This window comes from Colobus angolensis, unplaced genomic scaffold (assembly GCF_000951035.1).
Source record: "Colobus angolensis palliatus isolate OR3802 unplaced genomic scaffold, Cang.pa_1.0 Scaffold8, whole genome shotgun sequence".
Classification (NCBI taxonomy): Eukaryota; Metazoa; Chordata; class Mammalia; order Primates; family Cercopithecidae; genus Colobus; species Colobus angolensis.
This window is the reverse complement of record NW_012121820.1, coordinates 1,868,193-1,887,172: the sequence shown is the minus strand read 5'-3', so window position 1 is coordinate 1,887,172 and position 18,980 is coordinate 1,868,193. Positions and strand designations below refer to the sequence as shown.

The 18,980-nt window shown below is 46.0% G+C and overlaps 1 protein-coding gene across 1 annotated transcript in view; it reads right to left on the bottom strand.

Moving 5' to 3' along the window:
- Positions 1–18,980, bottom strand: part of MYO5B (myosin VB) — a 316,975-nt gene that overhangs the window by 70,609 nt on the left and 227,386 nt on the right. The window contains exon 22 of the mRNA XM_011929181.1: positions 12,223–12,456. Coding sequence (XP_011784571.1) covers positions 12,223–12,456 — 234 coding nt within the window. The remainder of the gene's footprint in view (positions 1–12,222; positions 12,457–18,980) is intronic.

Here is an 18,980-nt window from a genome sequence, read left to right as displayed (position 1 = left end):
GATTAAGAAAATGTGGCACATATACACCATGGAATACTATGCAGCCATAAAAAAGGTTGAGTTCATGTCCTTTGTAGGGACATGAATGAAGCTGGAAACCATCATTCTCAGCAAACTGTCGCAAGAACAGAAAACCAAACACTGAATGTTCTCACTCATAGATGAGAACTGAACAATGAGAACACTTGGACACAGGAAGGGGAACATCATACACTGGGGCCTGTTGTGGGGCGTGGGGAGGGCAGAAGGATAGCATTAGGAGATATACCTAATGTAAATGTGGAGTTAATGGGTGCAGCACATCAACATGGCACATGTATATGTATGTAACAAACCTGCATGTTGTGCACATGTACCCTAGAACTTAAAGTACAATAAAAACAAACAACAAATGTGTGTGAAGAAAGTTTTTTAAAAATGCTTTTGCTATTTATTATTAAAGCAACTATTTGTATGGGTTTTTAAAAAGCAACAGTTCAGCTGTGTTCTAAGAGAATTTGAAATCATTAGTTGGTATATAGGAGGATGAGAAAGGGTTTTTTATAACATGGGGGCTAAATTGCAATTGATTCACCTTTGTGCTTGGATCCCCCAGAGATGCACTCTGCAGTTAAGTGATTTTCCCTACTAAATTCACATCCCTGCCTTTGTGACATGGATGAGGGCATAGCTGAGCATTGCAAAAAACAGGCAGGGAGAGAATGAGGAACACATGCCAGTGCCCCCTCAAAATTCAGGCTTCCAGACCTGAGATCTCCCTTCCCCTATGGCTGGCTGATCCATCACCATTCCCCACAGAATGATCTCTCGTGATCACATCCTAAGTGTGTTATATGGCAAAGACAACAAATTTCACGGCTGCACAGATCCCGGGCTCTATACACCTGTTTCCCCCTCTATAAAATGTAAAACCGGCTGGGTACAGTGGCTCACGCCTGCAATCCCAGCGCTTTGGGAGGCTGAGGTGGGCAGATCACGAGGTCAGGAGATCAAGAGGATCCTGGCCAACATGCTGAAACCCCGCCTCTACTAAAAATACAAAAATTAGCTGGGCGTGGTGGTGCATGCCTGTAATCCCAGGTACTTGGGAGGCTGAGGCAGGAGAATCACTTGAACCAGGGAGTCAGAGGTTGCAGTGAGCCAAGATCGTGCCACAGCACTCCAGCCTGGCAACAGATCAAGACTTCGTCTCAAAAAAAAAAAAAAAAAAAGAAGAGGAAACCCACTTCACAGAGTTTTTCATCATTTACTGAGATGACGCATGTGAAGTATCAGGGAGAAGTCATTGCATAGAGCAGTTGATTAATATATGTAGATGGTTCCACATTACTCTTACTGGGCATGAAATGGATATACACACTTTAAAACCATTTCAGCATTTACCAAAAATTTAAACAGTATCTACTCTTTACAAATTATTCCAGAAATTAGAAGGAACACTTCCCAATTCCATTCTATGAAGCCAGTGTTACCCTGAACCAAAACCAAAGACATCACAAAAAACCAAAACTACAGCCCAGTATCTCTTATGAACATAGATTCAAAAATCCTCAACTAAATACTAGCAAATGGTTATGATAAAAACATTCAAAGTATAAATCGAAGTGAACATCCTCAACCTGATAAAAATTCCATAGCTAATACCACACTTCATGGTGAAAGACTGAAGGTGTTTCCCCTAAGATCAGGAGGACAAGGGCGTCTGCTCTTGCCACTTCTATTCAGCATTGTATTGAAGGTTCTAGCCAGGGCAATAGGCAAGAAAGACAAAAAGCATCCAGAATGAAAAGGAAGAAGTAAAACTACCTCTATCTGCAGATGACACAATCTTGTATATAGAAAATACTAAGAAATTCACTTAAAAATTATTAAAATAAATGAGTTCAGGTTGCAGGGTCCAACTTCAATATACAAAACTCAATTGTATTTCTATATATTTGCAATGAACAATCAAAAATAAATTAAGAAAACTATTCCACTATAATGGAATATTTAGGAATAAATTTAACAAGTATAAAATGAAAAAACATTATTGAAAGAAATTAAAGATCTTAATAGATGGAAAGACATCTTGAGATAATGGATCAAAACACTTTTTAAGATGGCAATACTCCTCAAATTCATCTACAGATTCAATGTAATCCTCACAAAGATCCTGCATGGCTTCTTTGCAGAAATTCATGAGCTGGTCCTTAAATTCATATGTATCTAGGGATCCAGAATACCCAAAGGATCTTGAAAAAAATGAACAAAGCTGGAATAATCACCCTTCTAAATTTTAAAACTTACTAGAAGATAAAGTAATAAAGACAATGTGAGACTGGCATAAAGATAGACATACTGATCAGTGAAACAGAATTGACTTTCACATTGACAGTCAATTGATTTTTGACAAGGGTGCCAAAACAATTCACTGAGGAAAAGAATAGTTTTAATCAAAGGTGCCGGAACAAATGGATATCTACCTGGAAAAAAATGAAGCTGGGCCACTACCTCGTAATATATAAAAATTAACTCAAAATGCATTAAAGACTTAAGCGTAAGGGCTAAAACTATAAAACTCTCAGAAGAAAACATAGTAACAAATCTTTGTGACCTTCGGTTTAGGCAGTGTTTTCTTAAATACAATGCCAAAAGCACAAGCAACCAAATTAAAAATAAGTTGAACTTCATTAAAATTTAAAGTTTTTATGCTTCAAACCATCAAGAAAGTGAAAGGGCAACCCACAGAATAGGAAAAATATTTTCAAATCACCTATCTGATACATCAGCGGCCCCCAAACATTTTGGCACCGGAGATCAGTTTGATGGAAGACAATTTTTCCACGGACCAGGGTGAGGGGGGAATGGTTTCAGCATGGTTCAAGCACTTCACATTTATTATGTACTGGTTACAGTGCTTAAATGCCATCTTTCCTTCCTCTCCTGGCTTTAAATTAAGCTCAAGGCACCGAGAGGTGAGTTAAGGGAGCAGCTTCCCCATCCTCAGCATCATGTAGAAAGGGGCAGGAAAAAATGGCAACATGCTGGAGCTCAGGATTGAGGTCACTGGCTCTCCCCACCCCAGGAAGTCAGAAGGCAGTGACTCTCACTTAAAGGTGCCTCAGCCACTCTGGGGAGCTGCTAATGGGTGTGTAGTGGCCTTACATTAGGTTTGTTCTTTAAGGCCCCACATAGAAAAGTAGGATATACAATACTATTGAGGGCTTGCAAAAGCTCCAAGCACTTTGTTAACACCCTTTTTTTTTGAGACAAGGTGTCACCCTGTTACCCAAGCTGGAGTGCTGTGGTGAGATCTTGGATCACTACAGCCTTCACTTCCCCGGGCTCGGGTGATCCTCCCACCTCAGCCTCCTGAGTAGCTAGGACTACAGGTGCATGCCAACATGCCCAGCTAATTTTTGTATTTTTAGTAGAGATGGGGGTTTGCCATGTTGGCCAGGCTGGTCTTGAACTCTTGGGCTCAAGAGATCTGCCCACCTTGGCCTCCTAAAAGTGCCTGGGTTTACAGGTATGAGCCACTGGTACCCGATCAACACTCTTAACACTCTAGAACTCCTTCAGATTTCAAGGAGTTTTTCAATCTTTCTTTCCCCTCAATTCAAGCAGACTCAGTTTGTCTCATCCAGTTATCTGTGGATGGGCTTCCATGAGTTACAAGGAAGCTCTGACAGGCATGTTTTCAAAAGTCGTCCAGGTAATTCTGAGGCTCTAGAGGTTGAGAACTGCTGGTCTTATGTTTTTATATCCAGCAGAACTCCTCACCCCACAAGTAAATGATAAGCATAGTCAGGGACTCTCAGTATGGACAGTCAGGCAAAGGGGCTGGCTTTCTGCCCCACAGGAGGTCAAATCAGATAAAGCTGATAAAAATATACAGGCATCAGACTAATTATACCACGTTGTTATTCTTTGGCAATTTATTTTGCCAAAGAATAATAACATTTATTGCCTATAATATTTATTGCCTATAATAATTAATGCAACAGATGTTGTATGTCTTCAGAGGCTAACATGTGACCTGGCGTTGAGGGCAAGGTACAGAAGAAAAAGCACTGACCGAGAGTGACAATGTTTTATCTGTAGAGGCACCCACTCACTAAGCCTAGTTCTGGCCCCTAGTATGACAGAGGGCAAGGCTGTCACTCATCCATCACACATTTCCTGATACACCTCTCTGTACCAGGAGCCTTGGCAGGGCTAGGGGATACCAAATGAGACAGACTGACTCATGGTAGTTGATATGGTTTGGACATTCATTTCCTCCAAATCTTGTGTTGAAATGTGATTCCTAGCGTTGGAGGTGGGGCCTGGTGAGAGGTGACTGGGTGATGGGGGCGGATCCCTCATGAATGCTGTAGCACCATCCCCTTGGTGAACTCACCCTCACTGAGTTCACAACAGGAGGTGTAGGTGGCATACACACTGCTAACCATGGCACTCCCAGACTGTAGTCTTGGCTCGGGTTTTACATCACAGGTTGTTGCAATGAAGTCACATGTTTTTAGGTGGCCTTCATAGGACTGGAGATTTCAGGACCCACTTGGTGATGGTGTCATGCACTCTGTGCTGGTCAGATGGCATGTTCCATTTCAGAGGGATATTGACTGTGTGTCGGAGGCTCAAAGGATGGCGAGGGGTCTCGGTCTTCTCAGGTGACCTCCTGCTCTGTGAGCCATCTAGATATTAGGAGGATGTTAAGGGGAAGCAAAGTTTTCATTGCCCTAGCGTGAAGTCAGTGAGGGATGAGTTCTCACTGAGTTCACGCGAGATGTGGTTGTTTAAAATCGTGTGGCACCTCCCCACACTCTCTTGCTCCCACTTTCGCCATGTGATGCCTGCTCCCCCTTCACCTTTTGCCATGACTGGAAGTTCCCTGAGGCCCTTATCAGGACAGATGCCAGCACTACACTCCCTGTACAGACTACAGAACTCTGAGTCAATTAGACATTATTTACTTATAAATTATGCAGCCACAGTTTTTTTTTTTTTTTTTGAGATGGAGTCTCCCTCTGTCGCCCAGGCTGGAGTGCAGTGGCGTGATCTCGGCTTATGGCAGCTTCCACCTCCCGGGTTCAAGCAATTCTCCTGCCTCAGTCTCCTGAGTAGCTGGGATTACAGGTGTGTATACCACCATGCCTGGTTAATTTTTTTTTTTTTTTTGAATTTTTAGTAGAGACGGGGTTTCACCATATTGGCCAGGCTGGAATGGAACTCCTGACCTTGTGATCTGCCTGCCTCGGCCTCCCAAAGTGCTGGGATTACAGGCGTCAACCAGCGCACTCGGCCAAGATGTTTCTTTATAGTAACGCAAGAACAGTCTAATATAGTAGCTGCCCTCAGAGAGTGTCCAGCCTGGCAGGACAGGTGCATACACAGTAATGATACCAATAAAGGCTGTAGCAGCTTCCTATAAGGCAAGGTTTTTCAGCCTTGACACTGTCAACATTCTGGGCTGGATAACTCTTTCTTGGGGGAGTAGGGGACTCTCCTGTGCATTACTGGGTGTTCAGCAGCATCCCTGGCTTCTACCCACTAGATGTCAACACAACCCACCCTCCTCCCACCTTCAATTTGTGAAAACCACAATGTCTCCAGGCACTGCCATATGGCCCCTAATGGCTAAATCACCCTGATTGAGAATCACCACAATGAGGTGATTTAGAAGGAAAAGAAAGTAGCCTCAGAGTCCATGAAGGCTTCACAAGAGGTGGGGGTCATCTGGATTAGGCCCAAGTGGAATGTCTCGGGCAGCTGAGGGCCATTCTAGGTGGAAAGAATAAGTGCCTAAAGGTCTGGAAGGAGAAAGGGCACAGGTTTGGGAATGTGAAGCATTCTACATTGCCAAAACGTGTGGTCGCGGCAGGGGCACTGAGAAAAGTCAAGGCTGGGTAGGTAGAGGGAGGGAGAATAGCTTGTGAATGGCTTCTCTTCCTTTGTCCTCAGGAAACACTGAACTCCTCTTACTCCCCTAACTTGACCTGGGTGGGCCCAGCTCCTCTCCCCAGCCTCTTCCTGCCCTCCAGGATCTGCCTGAATATCTCACTGTTCCTTCTCCAGGCTCTGATGTCCCCATTCTTTACTGGTTACTTTCTTCTCATTATTAGCTCTTGACCAGCATTCTCCTGGGAAATCTTCCTATACCACACGGGGTAGTGGGGGTGCCCCTGTGCTCAGTGTCCTGCTCTGAGGGGGCCTGCACATCCCTCCAGAGCCCGTGGGACAGCAATGCTTCCTCACGCACCTGCATGCTCAGCCTGGACCAGAGTCCTCAACGTGGACCAAGGGACTATATCGCCAGACTGTCACATCCTCAGAACCCAGGCCACCGCCAGCACCTGAAAGCTTATCAAATGAATAGAAGGACCCTGCAGACCAAGTTAAGGAGTCTGCATTCCCTCAGTCACAAATAAGGGCTCCCTTTAAAACTGTTTTTGTTTTTGTTTTTTTTTTAAATAAATGTGTTTACAGTTGACTAAAATATCTAGAATAAATGAGCTTGTTTAATGAAATAATTCAATGTAGGCAGCACATACAATGTAGGAAAAACACTCTTCAAATGCATCTAATTTGCTATTACTGGGGGCAGTTCACCACTCAATGACTTCATGAGCACCTTTAAATTAGCTTGGCAAGTGATCAAAATAGAGTTCACTTTTCTAGACATGCAAGTAAAATAAAACTGAAAACAACCCAACAGGAGAAACCCGGTATGTACCTCTACAAAATAAAGCCTGGAGTGGTGCAATGAAGCATGATCTATGTCATAGTTAGGAAGGCAGGGGTCTTGCCTCATCCTGCCAGGAACAAGGCCGTACCCTCTGAATTAGCCAACTACTGGTAGGTTTTATAGCAGGCTGTGAAGTAACCAGACCTTACCATGGAGCAAAACTTTGCTTTCCCTTAACATCCTCCAAAATCTAGATGGCTCACAGAGCAGGAGGTCCCCTGAGAAGACCAAGACCCCTCGCCATCCTTTAAGCATCTTACACACAGTCAATATCCCTCTGAAATAGAACATGCCATCTGACCAGCACAGAGTGCATGACACCATCACCAAGTGGGTCCTGAAATCTCCAGTCCTATGAAGGCCACCTAAAAACATGTGACTTCATTGCAACAACCTGTGATGTAAAACCTGAGCCAAGACTACAGTCTGGGAGTGCTGTGGTTAGCAGCTTGCACCCCAGCTACACCTCCTGTCGTTTTTGAGGCTCCTTTCTTCCCTCTGTCTCCCTCTTTGATTCATGAATGCAGGCCTCTGACTTGGCTTTGTTATTCTAAGCCATACATTAAAGTGGCATCAGGGGGATTTGTTTTTCTTGCTTGCCTAAACAATTTTGGAGGTGGGCCCATGTTTCTGATCTTTTATTAACAGCAGGAAAGGACCAATCCCACACTCAGCTCCACACCCCAGGGGGGTGAGAGAATGCTTCCTCAATCATATTTCCCCAGGTACCAGCCAACCCCAGTCTTCCCAGCCAGCTAACACAGCTGTTGGCAGACACAGCAAGTAACAAACTTCTGCAGCCAAATGGCCCCCACTTTCTGGTTGTCAGGGCTGCAGGGTGTGATGGGAGATGCTTTAACAACATAAAACAGGCGGCTGCATCCCCTGAGCATGATAAAAAACACCTTAGGTTTCAGGACTCATTCAACACCATTCAGCAGCTCTTTTTTTTTTTTTTTTTTTTTTGGAGTTGGGAGAGTGGTTAGTCTTATCTCTTGCAGGCAATATTACTCAAAGCGTTTCTTCCAAAAGCTTATTTGGGACAGTTTATCAGAACCAACACCGGGGGAAAATCCTGTAACTATGAGGCTAATAGAGTCCCTATTAAGTTACATAAACAAATGCCCCAGCAACATGCTAAAGAACTGTCTTTACTAGTTTGTCTTTGGGGATACAAATGTAGCTATGGGCTTTGTTTTGTCTTTTTTTTTCAAGTGGGATATCAGTACTGTAAGAAGAGCCAGCGCAAGGTTTCTAGTAGCAAACATGGGAAAACTGGTTGGACAACACCGATCAGAAAAGGTTCCTCTGCTGTCTGTCCTTGAGGCTGTGCAGTTACCATATAATAAATTTATAGGCACGGTCCAGGTAGGGGCAACAACTTTAATTCTCCAAAATCTTTAAGGGTTCATTTGACCATTTTCTGAGGATGTTCTTCTAAGTAAGCCCAGTATGAATTTGTTTTTTGAAGTAGCTGAGTTATTAAAGCAAAAGTTGAAAATCAACATCTTTTGGATAGTAAGACAACTTTGAAACGATGGCTAAAGTATCTTCCAAATGGTCATGCAGATGGGTTTTAATTCCTCTCCCACCCCTAAGCTCACAGAAGCTGAAGTGCCTAGGACAGAGTTGCTCATCTCTCTGGAGGTTTTACAAGTCAAGGCTGCCCTTGAAGTCAGAAGATCCTTCCTGACCTGATCGCACTGTGCTCCTGCTGTTTGCAGCCTCACTTATTCCACCTGAGCCCAGTGAGCACCTCATTGGTCCTCACACCCACCCAGCCTACTCGTGCCCCAAGGCCGGTGCACGTGTGCCACACCTGTGGCCTGTTATCCCCAAATCACCTTGGCTTATCTTCTCTTACTCAGGTGTCTTCTCAGAAAGACCTTCTCTGGCCATCAATGGTGAAACCACACCCCTCAGGCCACCACAGGTCACCTCCATCTCCTTTACTCTGCTTCATGGTTGGTTGTAGCCCATGGTGGGTAATTCATGTTTGATTCCTTTCTTCCCCCATCCCCACACATTTAAGCTCCTTAAGAATGAGAAGGGCTTTTTCAAACACCATTCACCTTTGCCCCAGTGTGTAGAACAGGGTCTAACACACACAGGCATTCAAATACCTGCTGAATGAAGGACAATGAGCTTCTTGCTTTCTGCAGCAAGATAACGTCCTTCCAGAGACGGTCCAGGGTCCCCTTCCTAATAACCCTCAGCTTCCACATGAATCATGAGTCCTGGTGCTGCTGAGAGCACAACCCCCTCTTGGCTGGTCAAAGTAGTTCTGCTCCATGCCTTTGGGGAGAAGGCTCAACACACTCTGCTGTGAAAGGCCCCATTCCCCAAGCCAGATCTCTCTGCCTCTATTTGGAGAAATCGAAACCTTTATAACATGAACTACCCAAGGCAACCAACTAGCAGCTAGTAGTTCTATGACTGATGTCTTGATACAATGCACAACCCAGCCCCACTTGTCTGAATGCTCAGTGCCTGGGGGCCTGCTAGTCATCTCTCACAAGGACCAGGGACCCCCCCTGAGAGCCAGGCACCTGGCTGTGGGTGGTTCCTCCTGACCCATCATAGCCCTGCACCAAGCTAAGCCTTGCTGTGGTCCCACTGAGTAGCCATCAGAGTAGATTCTGAATGAGCTATCACCTCTGTGCCTAGGGCAGCCCTGGGGGCCACCTCTCTTTCACCAAACAGAGCAGCCATGCAAAACAGCACAGCTGCACAAAGGCAGCCGGCATAGGGATCGCTGAAGCTTTCAAAAAGAACGAAATGTACACAATGCACAGGCTAAAAGGGAAGGAGGCTAAGGGCCTGGGTGTGGACTACCCTGTGGAAGGCGCCAAAACAACGGATACGTTTAGTAGAAAAGAATGTCATCTAATTTATGCAACAGAGCTGCTCTGGACTCTGTGGACACAGGGATGAATTCCTGCCCTCAGGGAGACTTGGCCTCCCACAGGCCAAGGCAAGGCAGCCACATGGCTTGCCAATTAATATCGTCAGAGATGGCAAGCCCAGAGTTTTCCAGCATAGCAGTTCCAATACGACACTCGCTGCCTTTGCTGACGGAAATATCAAACTCATTAATTAAACATCTACTGGTGGTCAGGCCCCTCACTGTGCTTGGCTGGTCTCATCAATCTCGCTCAATGCATAGCAGGCCCCTGCTCAAGCCCCAGAGGAAACCGACTGTCTGATTACTCAGCATTTATTGAGAGGGACACAGTGCCTTTGATAAATACTATACCCTGAGGAGGCACAAAAGACAAAACAAAAAAAGCCAGCCAGCTCATCTACCTCCCTCCAACCACCACAACAAAAAGATTCTGAAGATTCTAAAGAATGTTTGCTTCCGCTTTTTCTTTTCCAGGACATGCCACTTCATGAGTCATCTCCTGTTGGTTTCTGAGTGTCACTGAGTTGGAATTTGCTTACATTTGGGGTAGGGAAGGGGCTTTTGCACTACTCTGCTCCTAGCGTTCCCCTCCTTGCAGCGTCCTTAATTTTTTGTTATCAATTCCAAGCTCTAATTTTCTTTAAGACCTATGCCAGCATATTATTGCTAGGGAAGAGTAGCAACATTTCTCAAGGAGAGGAGGAGCGAGTCTGCCTCTCTGTTTTGCTCTTCCAACGAAGATTTTCATATTATAAACTCTTATGCACTCCCTTTGATGGAGACTTGGGTTTTTAGAGTGCTGAAGTCCCCAGGTTGTAGCATTTAGCATGAAGCAGGGAAGCGGGGCTGGGCTAGTCAAGTGCTATCTGTTGAGGCAGAGATAGGTGAGACCTGATTTTGTGGATCTTCTCGGTAAACAGACTTTGCAGGTGTCTGATCTGACTGGGACACACATGCAGGGAAGGTTTTTTCTCCCAGGGTCACTATTCTCAGGAGTCTCCAGTTCTATTCTTGATCCTTTCTGACTTTGGACCTCACCTTCTGGTTTTTATTCATGTAGAAAGGTTACCATCCCATTCATCTGCTCCCAAGGGTAGACAAACCACAAGTGTGGAATTCCATGATTTGTAGGTTACAAGGCTTGTAGCCACAATTAACAGGAGTTCCCAAGTACCACATGCTTTCTCCTAAAGGATGAATCCACTTCATGACTTGTGGTGGGCAGGCTGGCAGGTGACTTATCTGTGCAGAGGGTCTTGTGGTACCTCAAAGCAACACATCAGGAGGGTGGCCTTTTATGGGAAGCTCGCATCTTACTTTTGTCTTCCCTTAATCCCCACACCTGGATCCCACCTCTGGCTCCTGGGGTCTGGGTGAAGGCAGGAGCTGATGGTGCTGAGGCCGGAGATGGGAAGAAGATCTATGCAAGCCCAGCAAGGGCCGGCACTGTAGGCTCTAACCCCCACGGGTGTCTGTGTATTCCTCAGCTGCATGTGAGGGCTCAGGCCAGGAAAAGGCAATGGGAAATAGAAGAGAGAAGGACTCCCACATAGGGCCAAGGGCCTCTGCTCCTTCCAGAAGCCAAACACAATCTCATAGCGGCGGCCAGGTGCAAGTCCAGGAGAGGCCTTGGAGATGATCTGAACCAACTTTTATAAATATACACACAGATGAAGGAACTAAGGCCAGGGAGGCTTTCTGCACATGCTTGGGAATGGCAGAGAGGGGATGCAAGTCTGGAGACTCCAAGGTCTACCCCAGGGCCCTTCCTGCAGCAGCATCCAGCCTGCCCCAATTTTGAAGTTGTTACTCCAACACCCTGAACACTGAGTCTCTCCCTCTTAGTTTCCCACCCACTGCAACTCCGCATTGATGGACAGACACTGAACAAGTGGGCCATATGGTATTTTCCCTGTGGCTTGTAGAGATGGGGTGGGGGATGGTGGTGGGAGGCAGAACAGCAATGACCCAAGTCTGTGGGGGGCTCTCCAGGAGCCCTTGGGACTTCCCTGGCTGGAACAGTTATCTTGGCAGTGGAGCAGGGAATTTCTGTGCCCTGATGTCCAGGGTTGGGGCAAAGCTCAGGAAGTTCTATTTCATGGCGTAAGAAATAAGCCCACCAGGGTGGATGTGACAGGCTGAGACTTTCAATGTTCAAAGGGGAGGCATCTCGGCCAAAGCACAATGCTACGTCATGGGCAGGGGTGCCCAGAGGCTGCCCCCCCCAGCAGGCAACATCAAGATCAGCCCCAGCCTCTGTCACAGCTTTCTTGCCAACGAGGATGCAGGCCACCGAGCCAGCCCTGGGCCTAACTCTAGACGATAAAAACAATGCTCACAGGCAGACACCATGTGTCCCTCCCAGGGGATGCCACAGTGTCCAGCTAACAGCAGATGCGCAGTCATGCTCGTGTGGGTTTCCCCAAAGCACGCCACTTTCTGTCTAGACACAGATGAATGGTCAGTCTGTGGACACGAGCCCAAGATCACGGCAATTTTACCACTTGAAGCAGCAGTGGTCTCTGAGGGGTGGCTCCGTGTGCCCACCCACTGCTTGCCAGCGCCGGCCCCTCTGGCCTGAGCATACCTTCCTCAGCTCGTCCTTCTCCCTACTGTGTGCATCCTCCAAGATCTTGCGCTCCGAGTGGGCCCTCTGCAGCTCCATGCGCAGGCTCTCCACCTCCTCCTGCAGACTCAGGCTGGGGTCCTCACCCGGGCTCTGCTGGTAGTGTGCCAGCTCCTTCTTCAGCCTCTCTACCTCCATGGTGTATGTGGAGGTGGTCACGGACAACTGCTCCGACAGTGTCTTGAACTCTTTGTTCTGTGGAGAACATCAACAAACAAGGAGAAGGGAGAGGAAGGGGTTGGGGGGAGAAGGGGTTATTTTACCAGGAAAAAAGCATGAAGGCAATCAAAAAAGGAACTTCCAAGGTGGGATTAAGTCTCACAATCATTGCATGCTCAAGTGCTTGCCTGGCATCTCCCTAACAAAACACTATTGTGAACTTACAGAAACAGGGGAAAACAAAGAACTGCTGCAACACTGGCATTCAAAGAGTTTGAGAAGCTTTCCTGAGCATGTGCAGAGCTGGAAGCTGCCTGGTAGTAGGTGGCTCTATGTCGGGCTGGGTGGATCCTACACCTTATTTTTAAGTTGCAGAAACAAAGAAGCTGGCTCCCTGGGTTTTCAGCCTTCACTTTTTAGGTTTCCCTGCTCTTTCATACTGAGCCCTCCTGCCTGTGGACTTGCCAGCACAAAGAGCTGCAACCTAATCGTTGGCTCTGAGACAAAGGACCCCTTCAGCATCCCCTCTTCCAAGGAGGCCCTCCATGGGGCCTTGGGATCTCTTTCACCACCTGTCAGCCATGGCTTGCCCTATAAGACTCTAAGACTCAGGGAACTGATGCCCTGATCCACCCTGCCCAGACCATGCTTCTGCAGATGAGGTACCCAATCCCAGCCCACTCAGTCAACACACAGGTGTGAAGCATCCCCCATGGGCCCAGAGCCCTAAGAAGCTAGTGCTGGTATCAAGTGCTACTATAAATTATGGGCAGAAATCAGTACCAGAAGAGTTGAGAGCATCAGCTAAGAGTGGTCAGTGGGGAAAGTGGAGAGGAAGAAACAGGGTTCTCCAAATCATCAAGCAGGCAACAATGGTCATTGATTATTCTTCATTGCTCTGGTCTGCAGGAGCACCAGGCAGAAAAGAGCTAGTGGCCAAATCGCTGATAAGCTGGAGCATCCAGGAATCAATGATTAATTCACATAAGAAATTAAACTTCACAGAAAACAGTGAGGAGCAGCAAAAGAAAAGCCCTTGGACCCTGCAAAATGCCACACATGCTGTAGGGCCTTGTGGTTGTGACCAGTACGGCAGTGCACAAGCCAGCAGTCCATTTCCTGCACCGACACAACAGAATGAGACATGCTACCTGCTCCCCAACACTCTGTGGGAACCTCCCAGTTACAACCTGACACACCTGCAAGCCTGGTCTGCTGGTCAGCCATGTTCTAAGGCATCACAAAGAAGAAATCCAATCAAGCAGATTCTACTTGAAAACCCCAATTCATGTCTGTATTATCCGCTCCAGTCTGGGTCTCCACTGGAGGCTGAGGGTCTCTGCACAGGGGAGTGGGGCAGAGGGAGGAAACACATGCTGGGGTAGCCACCCTCTGACTTCATCTCTGCTCTGGGCTAGACATGAGGTGTGGCCCAGCTGCTCTCTCTAGATGGCATAGCCTGGGTCAGATCACTAGGAGTGGGAGGGTAACTAGGTGGGGGTCTCCAGGTAGAGCTTGTTGGGGTATGAAGAGAGGCACAAATGGTAACAGGAGGCATATCGTGTCCTGCTATTGACAAAGATGGTACCTCAGAACCCTAATGCAAAGTATGATGTATCCAGAAGGCCCAGCTGCATTGATCTTGACATCACCTGAGACCTGGCTCAGGGATGTCAGGGAGTTGAGAGGCTGGAGCTGGACAGACCTGTGCTCAGACCCCAGCTCTATCGTTGATCAGCTGTGTACATCCGACCTAGTCATCCAACCTTTCTGTGCCCCAGTGTCCTCAGGTATAAAGCAGGAATATAACAGTAACTCCTGCTCAGAAGGTGGTTATCAAGATTAGGGAGATAAAGTACTTTGCTAGGGGTTCAGTAAACATCAGCTATCTTCCTTGTTCAGGTTCTCTATGGAGAACCCTGGAGAGATGCCTGAGTCTTTGGCTCTCTGGGGTGTGGGTGGGGAGCTCCTATGTCTTGTCATGGGCGTCCAGATATGGTCACTGGGGACTTGTGGAGGCAGTGCGCTTTCTGTTCTGGACATTTGACTTCAGAAGGGTAGGCCCCAGAAGGCTTGTCCTTGCACCTGTAGGTGTCACAGCCGTGCAGCCAAGCCTGGAAGAGGGCAGAGCATGGGATGCCCACTCCCTTGGAGACCCCAGAAACCCTCCCTGCCATGTTACTGTCCCGAAGACTTTCCAGTGGAACAAGATATGGAGGTGGAAGGCAGTGATACTGACAATCTTGACCTTGTGTGGGTCTAGGCTAATGAATGTATCTGTGTCTTAGTTATTAGCAAAAAAAGTGAAGAAAAAAATTTAACTTTATTTTTAATTTTTCTAGGTACATAGGTGTGCATATTTATGGGGTACATATGATGTTTTGATAGATATGCAATGTGAAATAAGCACATCATGAAGAATGGGATACCCCAGAAATAAATTTTAAAAATAGAAAAAAGGTTACAGAATAAGGATGTCAAGAAATAAAATATTTTTGTACAGTTGTACATGTTTGTGTTTTAAGTTAAGTGTTATTACAAAAGGGCCAAAAGTTAAAAGTATTATTTATAAAGTAAAAACATTACAGTACTCCAAGGTTAGTTATTGAAGAAAAACAATTTTCTAGTAAGCTTAGTGTAGCCTAAGTGTACGGTTTATAAAGTCTACAGGAGTGTACGGTTTATAAAGTCTACAGGAGTGGACAGTTTATAAAGTCTACAGGAGTGGAAAGTAATGCCCTGGGCCTTCACATTCACTCACCCCACACAGCTTCCAGGCCTGCAAGTCCCATTCATGGTAAGTGCCCTATATAGGTGTGCCATCTTTTACACCATATTTTTATTATCCCTTCTCTATGTTTAGATATGTTTAGATACACAAATACTTACCATTGTGTTACACCTGCCTATGGTATTCAGTACCGTAACATGCTGTACAGGTCCGTAGCCTAGGAGCAATAGGCCATACCACATAGCCTAGGTGTGCAGTAGGCTACACCGTCTAGGTTTGTGTAAGTGAAATCTATGATGTTCACACAACTACAAACTCTCCTAACGATGTATTTCTCATAAGATACACCTGTCATTAACAGATATATGACTGTATATTATATATATATGCATGATTACATATAATAGATTTAACATATTTACAAAGTGACTACTAAGTATATGGAATCAAATTGATTTAAAAAGCTACTGACTCCATATATTTATGTCATATTTTTCACATAGAATATATTTAAGGATAACCTTATATTCATAAGTGTCTAAGGAACTTTACTCTCATTATAAATAAATTGTAAGTTAAACTGGCCAACTCTAAATGTGTGCTTGACTAAAGTCAGGCTGGCAGAGAGCCGAGTTCACGGACTGCTTCGTTTTGCTGAATGATGTCACACCACAGCCTATCCCAGGGACACTGTAAGAAATGGTCTCAAGAACCAGCACTGTATATATCACTGCAGGATATGGTGAAGGATGTGGTTTGTCACGTCACAGATTATGAAAGCCCACAGGAACAACATGTCAGCACCACGGACAGCTCCAAGTCCTCTTGAACTGCATGGTTCTTTTCTGTTAAGAACTCTCAAGCCACTCAGTTTCCTTCCTGTTACTGTTTGCGTGGAAACTTGGTGCCAAAGTTGCATCTCTTCCTTCCAGTTGGGTGTACAAGGCCTTAGGATATGAATTTTGGGTGCTAACCTTACCCTGGTTTTATCTTCGTTTCCTCCCTTACTGACTTCTTGGCAGTGAGGATACTTTTTTACAAAAAAGCTTCCCAGGGTATTCTAGAGTACAGTCCTGGGATAGGAACCTTACTCTTGCCAGATCATGGTATCAGTGAATTTTTGAGCTAGATGTTACCTTAGAGATCTCAGGCGAATCCCCTTGGAAGAACTAAAGGCCAAACAAATCATTTCCAAGCTATCAGCTCTGGTGGTGAATATAACTGAGACAGAATCCAGGCCTCTGTCCAGTGGGGAGTCTGTCTACTCCCTGTGCTGTTCTGACAAATACCTTGGGACACCTTCACCTGTAGTGTCCTTGGTGTTTGCAGATCCTCCCCTTCTGGCTTAAAAACCTTGTGTGCCCAGAGGACCACTGCCTAAATTGTCTCTGAGAATTACAGGAAAAAAAAATTCACATGCAAACAGCTGGCCCCATCTGCTAAGAGACTGCAAAGAAACAAGCCCCTATATAGAGCTCTAATGGAGATTATGTCGATGCTTCCTCTTGTAACAGAGTGTCAAGCATGTTATTTGACACTGGGTCACACTCCCCACTTTAAATGCCAGCTGGTCCCAAGGACAATGCTATCTGTATGGGCATGAGCCCAAACCAAGGCTAAGAGTCTCCCTTGGACTGAGGAATTCTCCTGACATGTTCCAAGAGTCTGCCAATAGCTAGAGATCTTATAGTTTGGTCAGGGGTGGCAGAATATACCTGAAACCAGCTTGCCAAGTTTCAATCCCAGCCATGTTACTTACTAGCTGTGTAACCACAGTCAGGCTACTTAACCTCTGTGTGCCTCAGTTTATTCATCCTTAAAATGGGGATATTAATATGTATCTCCTAGGGTTCTGATGGGGATTAAATGAGTTAATATGTGAGAAGAGCACAGGGTGCCTAGTCAGGTAGTGCAGGCAAGGGCACAAGAAAGCAAGAGCTTATCCACCCCTCCCGCCTTTTCTGATCACCCTCTACACACAGGGCATCCTGCCCAGGGTAGCTAACACCTGCCACCACTCACAGATGTTTGTCAAGCAGGAAGCTTAAGCAAAAAGCTTTTTTTTTTTTTTTTTAAATAGATCATTTAAATCTGCTTTTCTTTGATTTTTCAAGCACGTGGATTGTAAAATGCTAGATTTATTTTTATCCTCTCAAGTTAACTTTAGAAATCAGCAATGCCGATGCAGAGCCCTATGGCTGGAAAGCAAGGGCTGGGGGAGCCAGCATGTACACAGGGCTCCCAGCAGGGTACAGCGGTCAATGCCTACTCATCCCTGAGACTGCACTCTGACTGGAAGGTTAACTTACAACATTTGACTAAGCAAGTCTTTTCTTCTTGTCAACAGCCACAATAGCCACCACCACCTTGGCATGCTTTGTGCTTGTGTTTTTCAAAGGGCCAGTGCCAGACAGCAGACCTTTTTCTTTGCATTCCTATCCCTCTGAGTGGATGTGCCCTCCTCCCTGACCTGGCATATCATAGCAGGCCAACCAGGGGCAGGCATCAAGGTCCCCACCCTGTGCCTGGGCTCTCTGCCTTGCTTCCCCAGTAAGGAGCCAAGCCAAACAAGGCACCCTGTAGAACTCACACAGAGAAACACCCAGTGACAGTCTCTTCTCAGAAAGACTTGTCTTTTGCAGGAACCGGGAAACAGAGGCATTCTATTGCTATCTCTGCACTGCTCATGGGCTCCTGCTCAGGGCAGATGGCTTAGGTGTAAAATGCTTTTTCCTGCCCTACCAGGTCACAAGAAGCTTTAAAAAATGCCCAGTATAGAATAGATACATTAAAACCCAATTACTTCCAAGACCATACCTGGTGGCTCCAACTCTAAAATTCTCTGTTTCTCCACGCCACACACACTCTTCATGTCCTTTCCTTCCCTAGGAGGCACCCTCCAGGGCGCCTCAGAAGCCTGGTTCTGTGGTCACTTCTACACCCTGCATGTACTAAGTAACAGTGGGCCTCCATTCAACTCTGGGAGCCAAATGCAGCAGTGGGCGTGCATGGGAAAGGATTGAAACCCTTCAGTAATGTTTGGGGTTAAAAAGCCAGCACTGCCCTCATTATGCCTGTGGGATCACAGCTGAGGTAGGATCCTGGTCCCAGCACTTTCTATTTCTGTGACTTTGACAAGGGACTTGATGTCCCTGGCCTACCATTTCCTCATATACAAAACGATCTCACCAAATTGTATGAAGATCAAGTAAGAGTGAACACAAAACACATATTGCAGAGCTTGGCACATGGCAGGTGCTTGGAAAATCTTTAGGAGGATCAGTGCTGTTCACCCTGTTGGCATAAGATTTCCTCCCTTATGAAACAGCATGCGACGTATGTCACAGCCATCCTCTGTCCAGCAAGACCAGCAAAGCACCTGAAACAGCCAGGTATCCAATAAAGGTCTTCTGAAGTGAAGGAGGACTAGCCATGTGGGCTACCAAAAAGTGTGAGCCTCATCTATTCCATCAGACAGAGCTAAGTGTTCTGTGCGTGTCTCTAATCTTTTGTACTACTTTGTGCAGTACCCAACCCCCCACAGGGATTTTAATCAATGGCTTGTTACTCCTGTGGTTGGCTGACATGGGAAGGTGGCCAGGGTAGAAAGAGGACAAAGCTTAAAAATAAGAGTGCTAACCATTTTTCAAGTTTCTCCTACTGCATACCAGGCCCTGCATATGCATTAGACCATTTATTCTTCTTTCAGCCCTGTCAGCCCCATTTTATGGATAAGAAAAGAGGCTTGGAGTAGTCATATCAGTCACTCAACTTTTAAGCGAAGAACTGAATTCTGATTTCCCAAGCAAACGCTCTTTCCAAAAGAGGC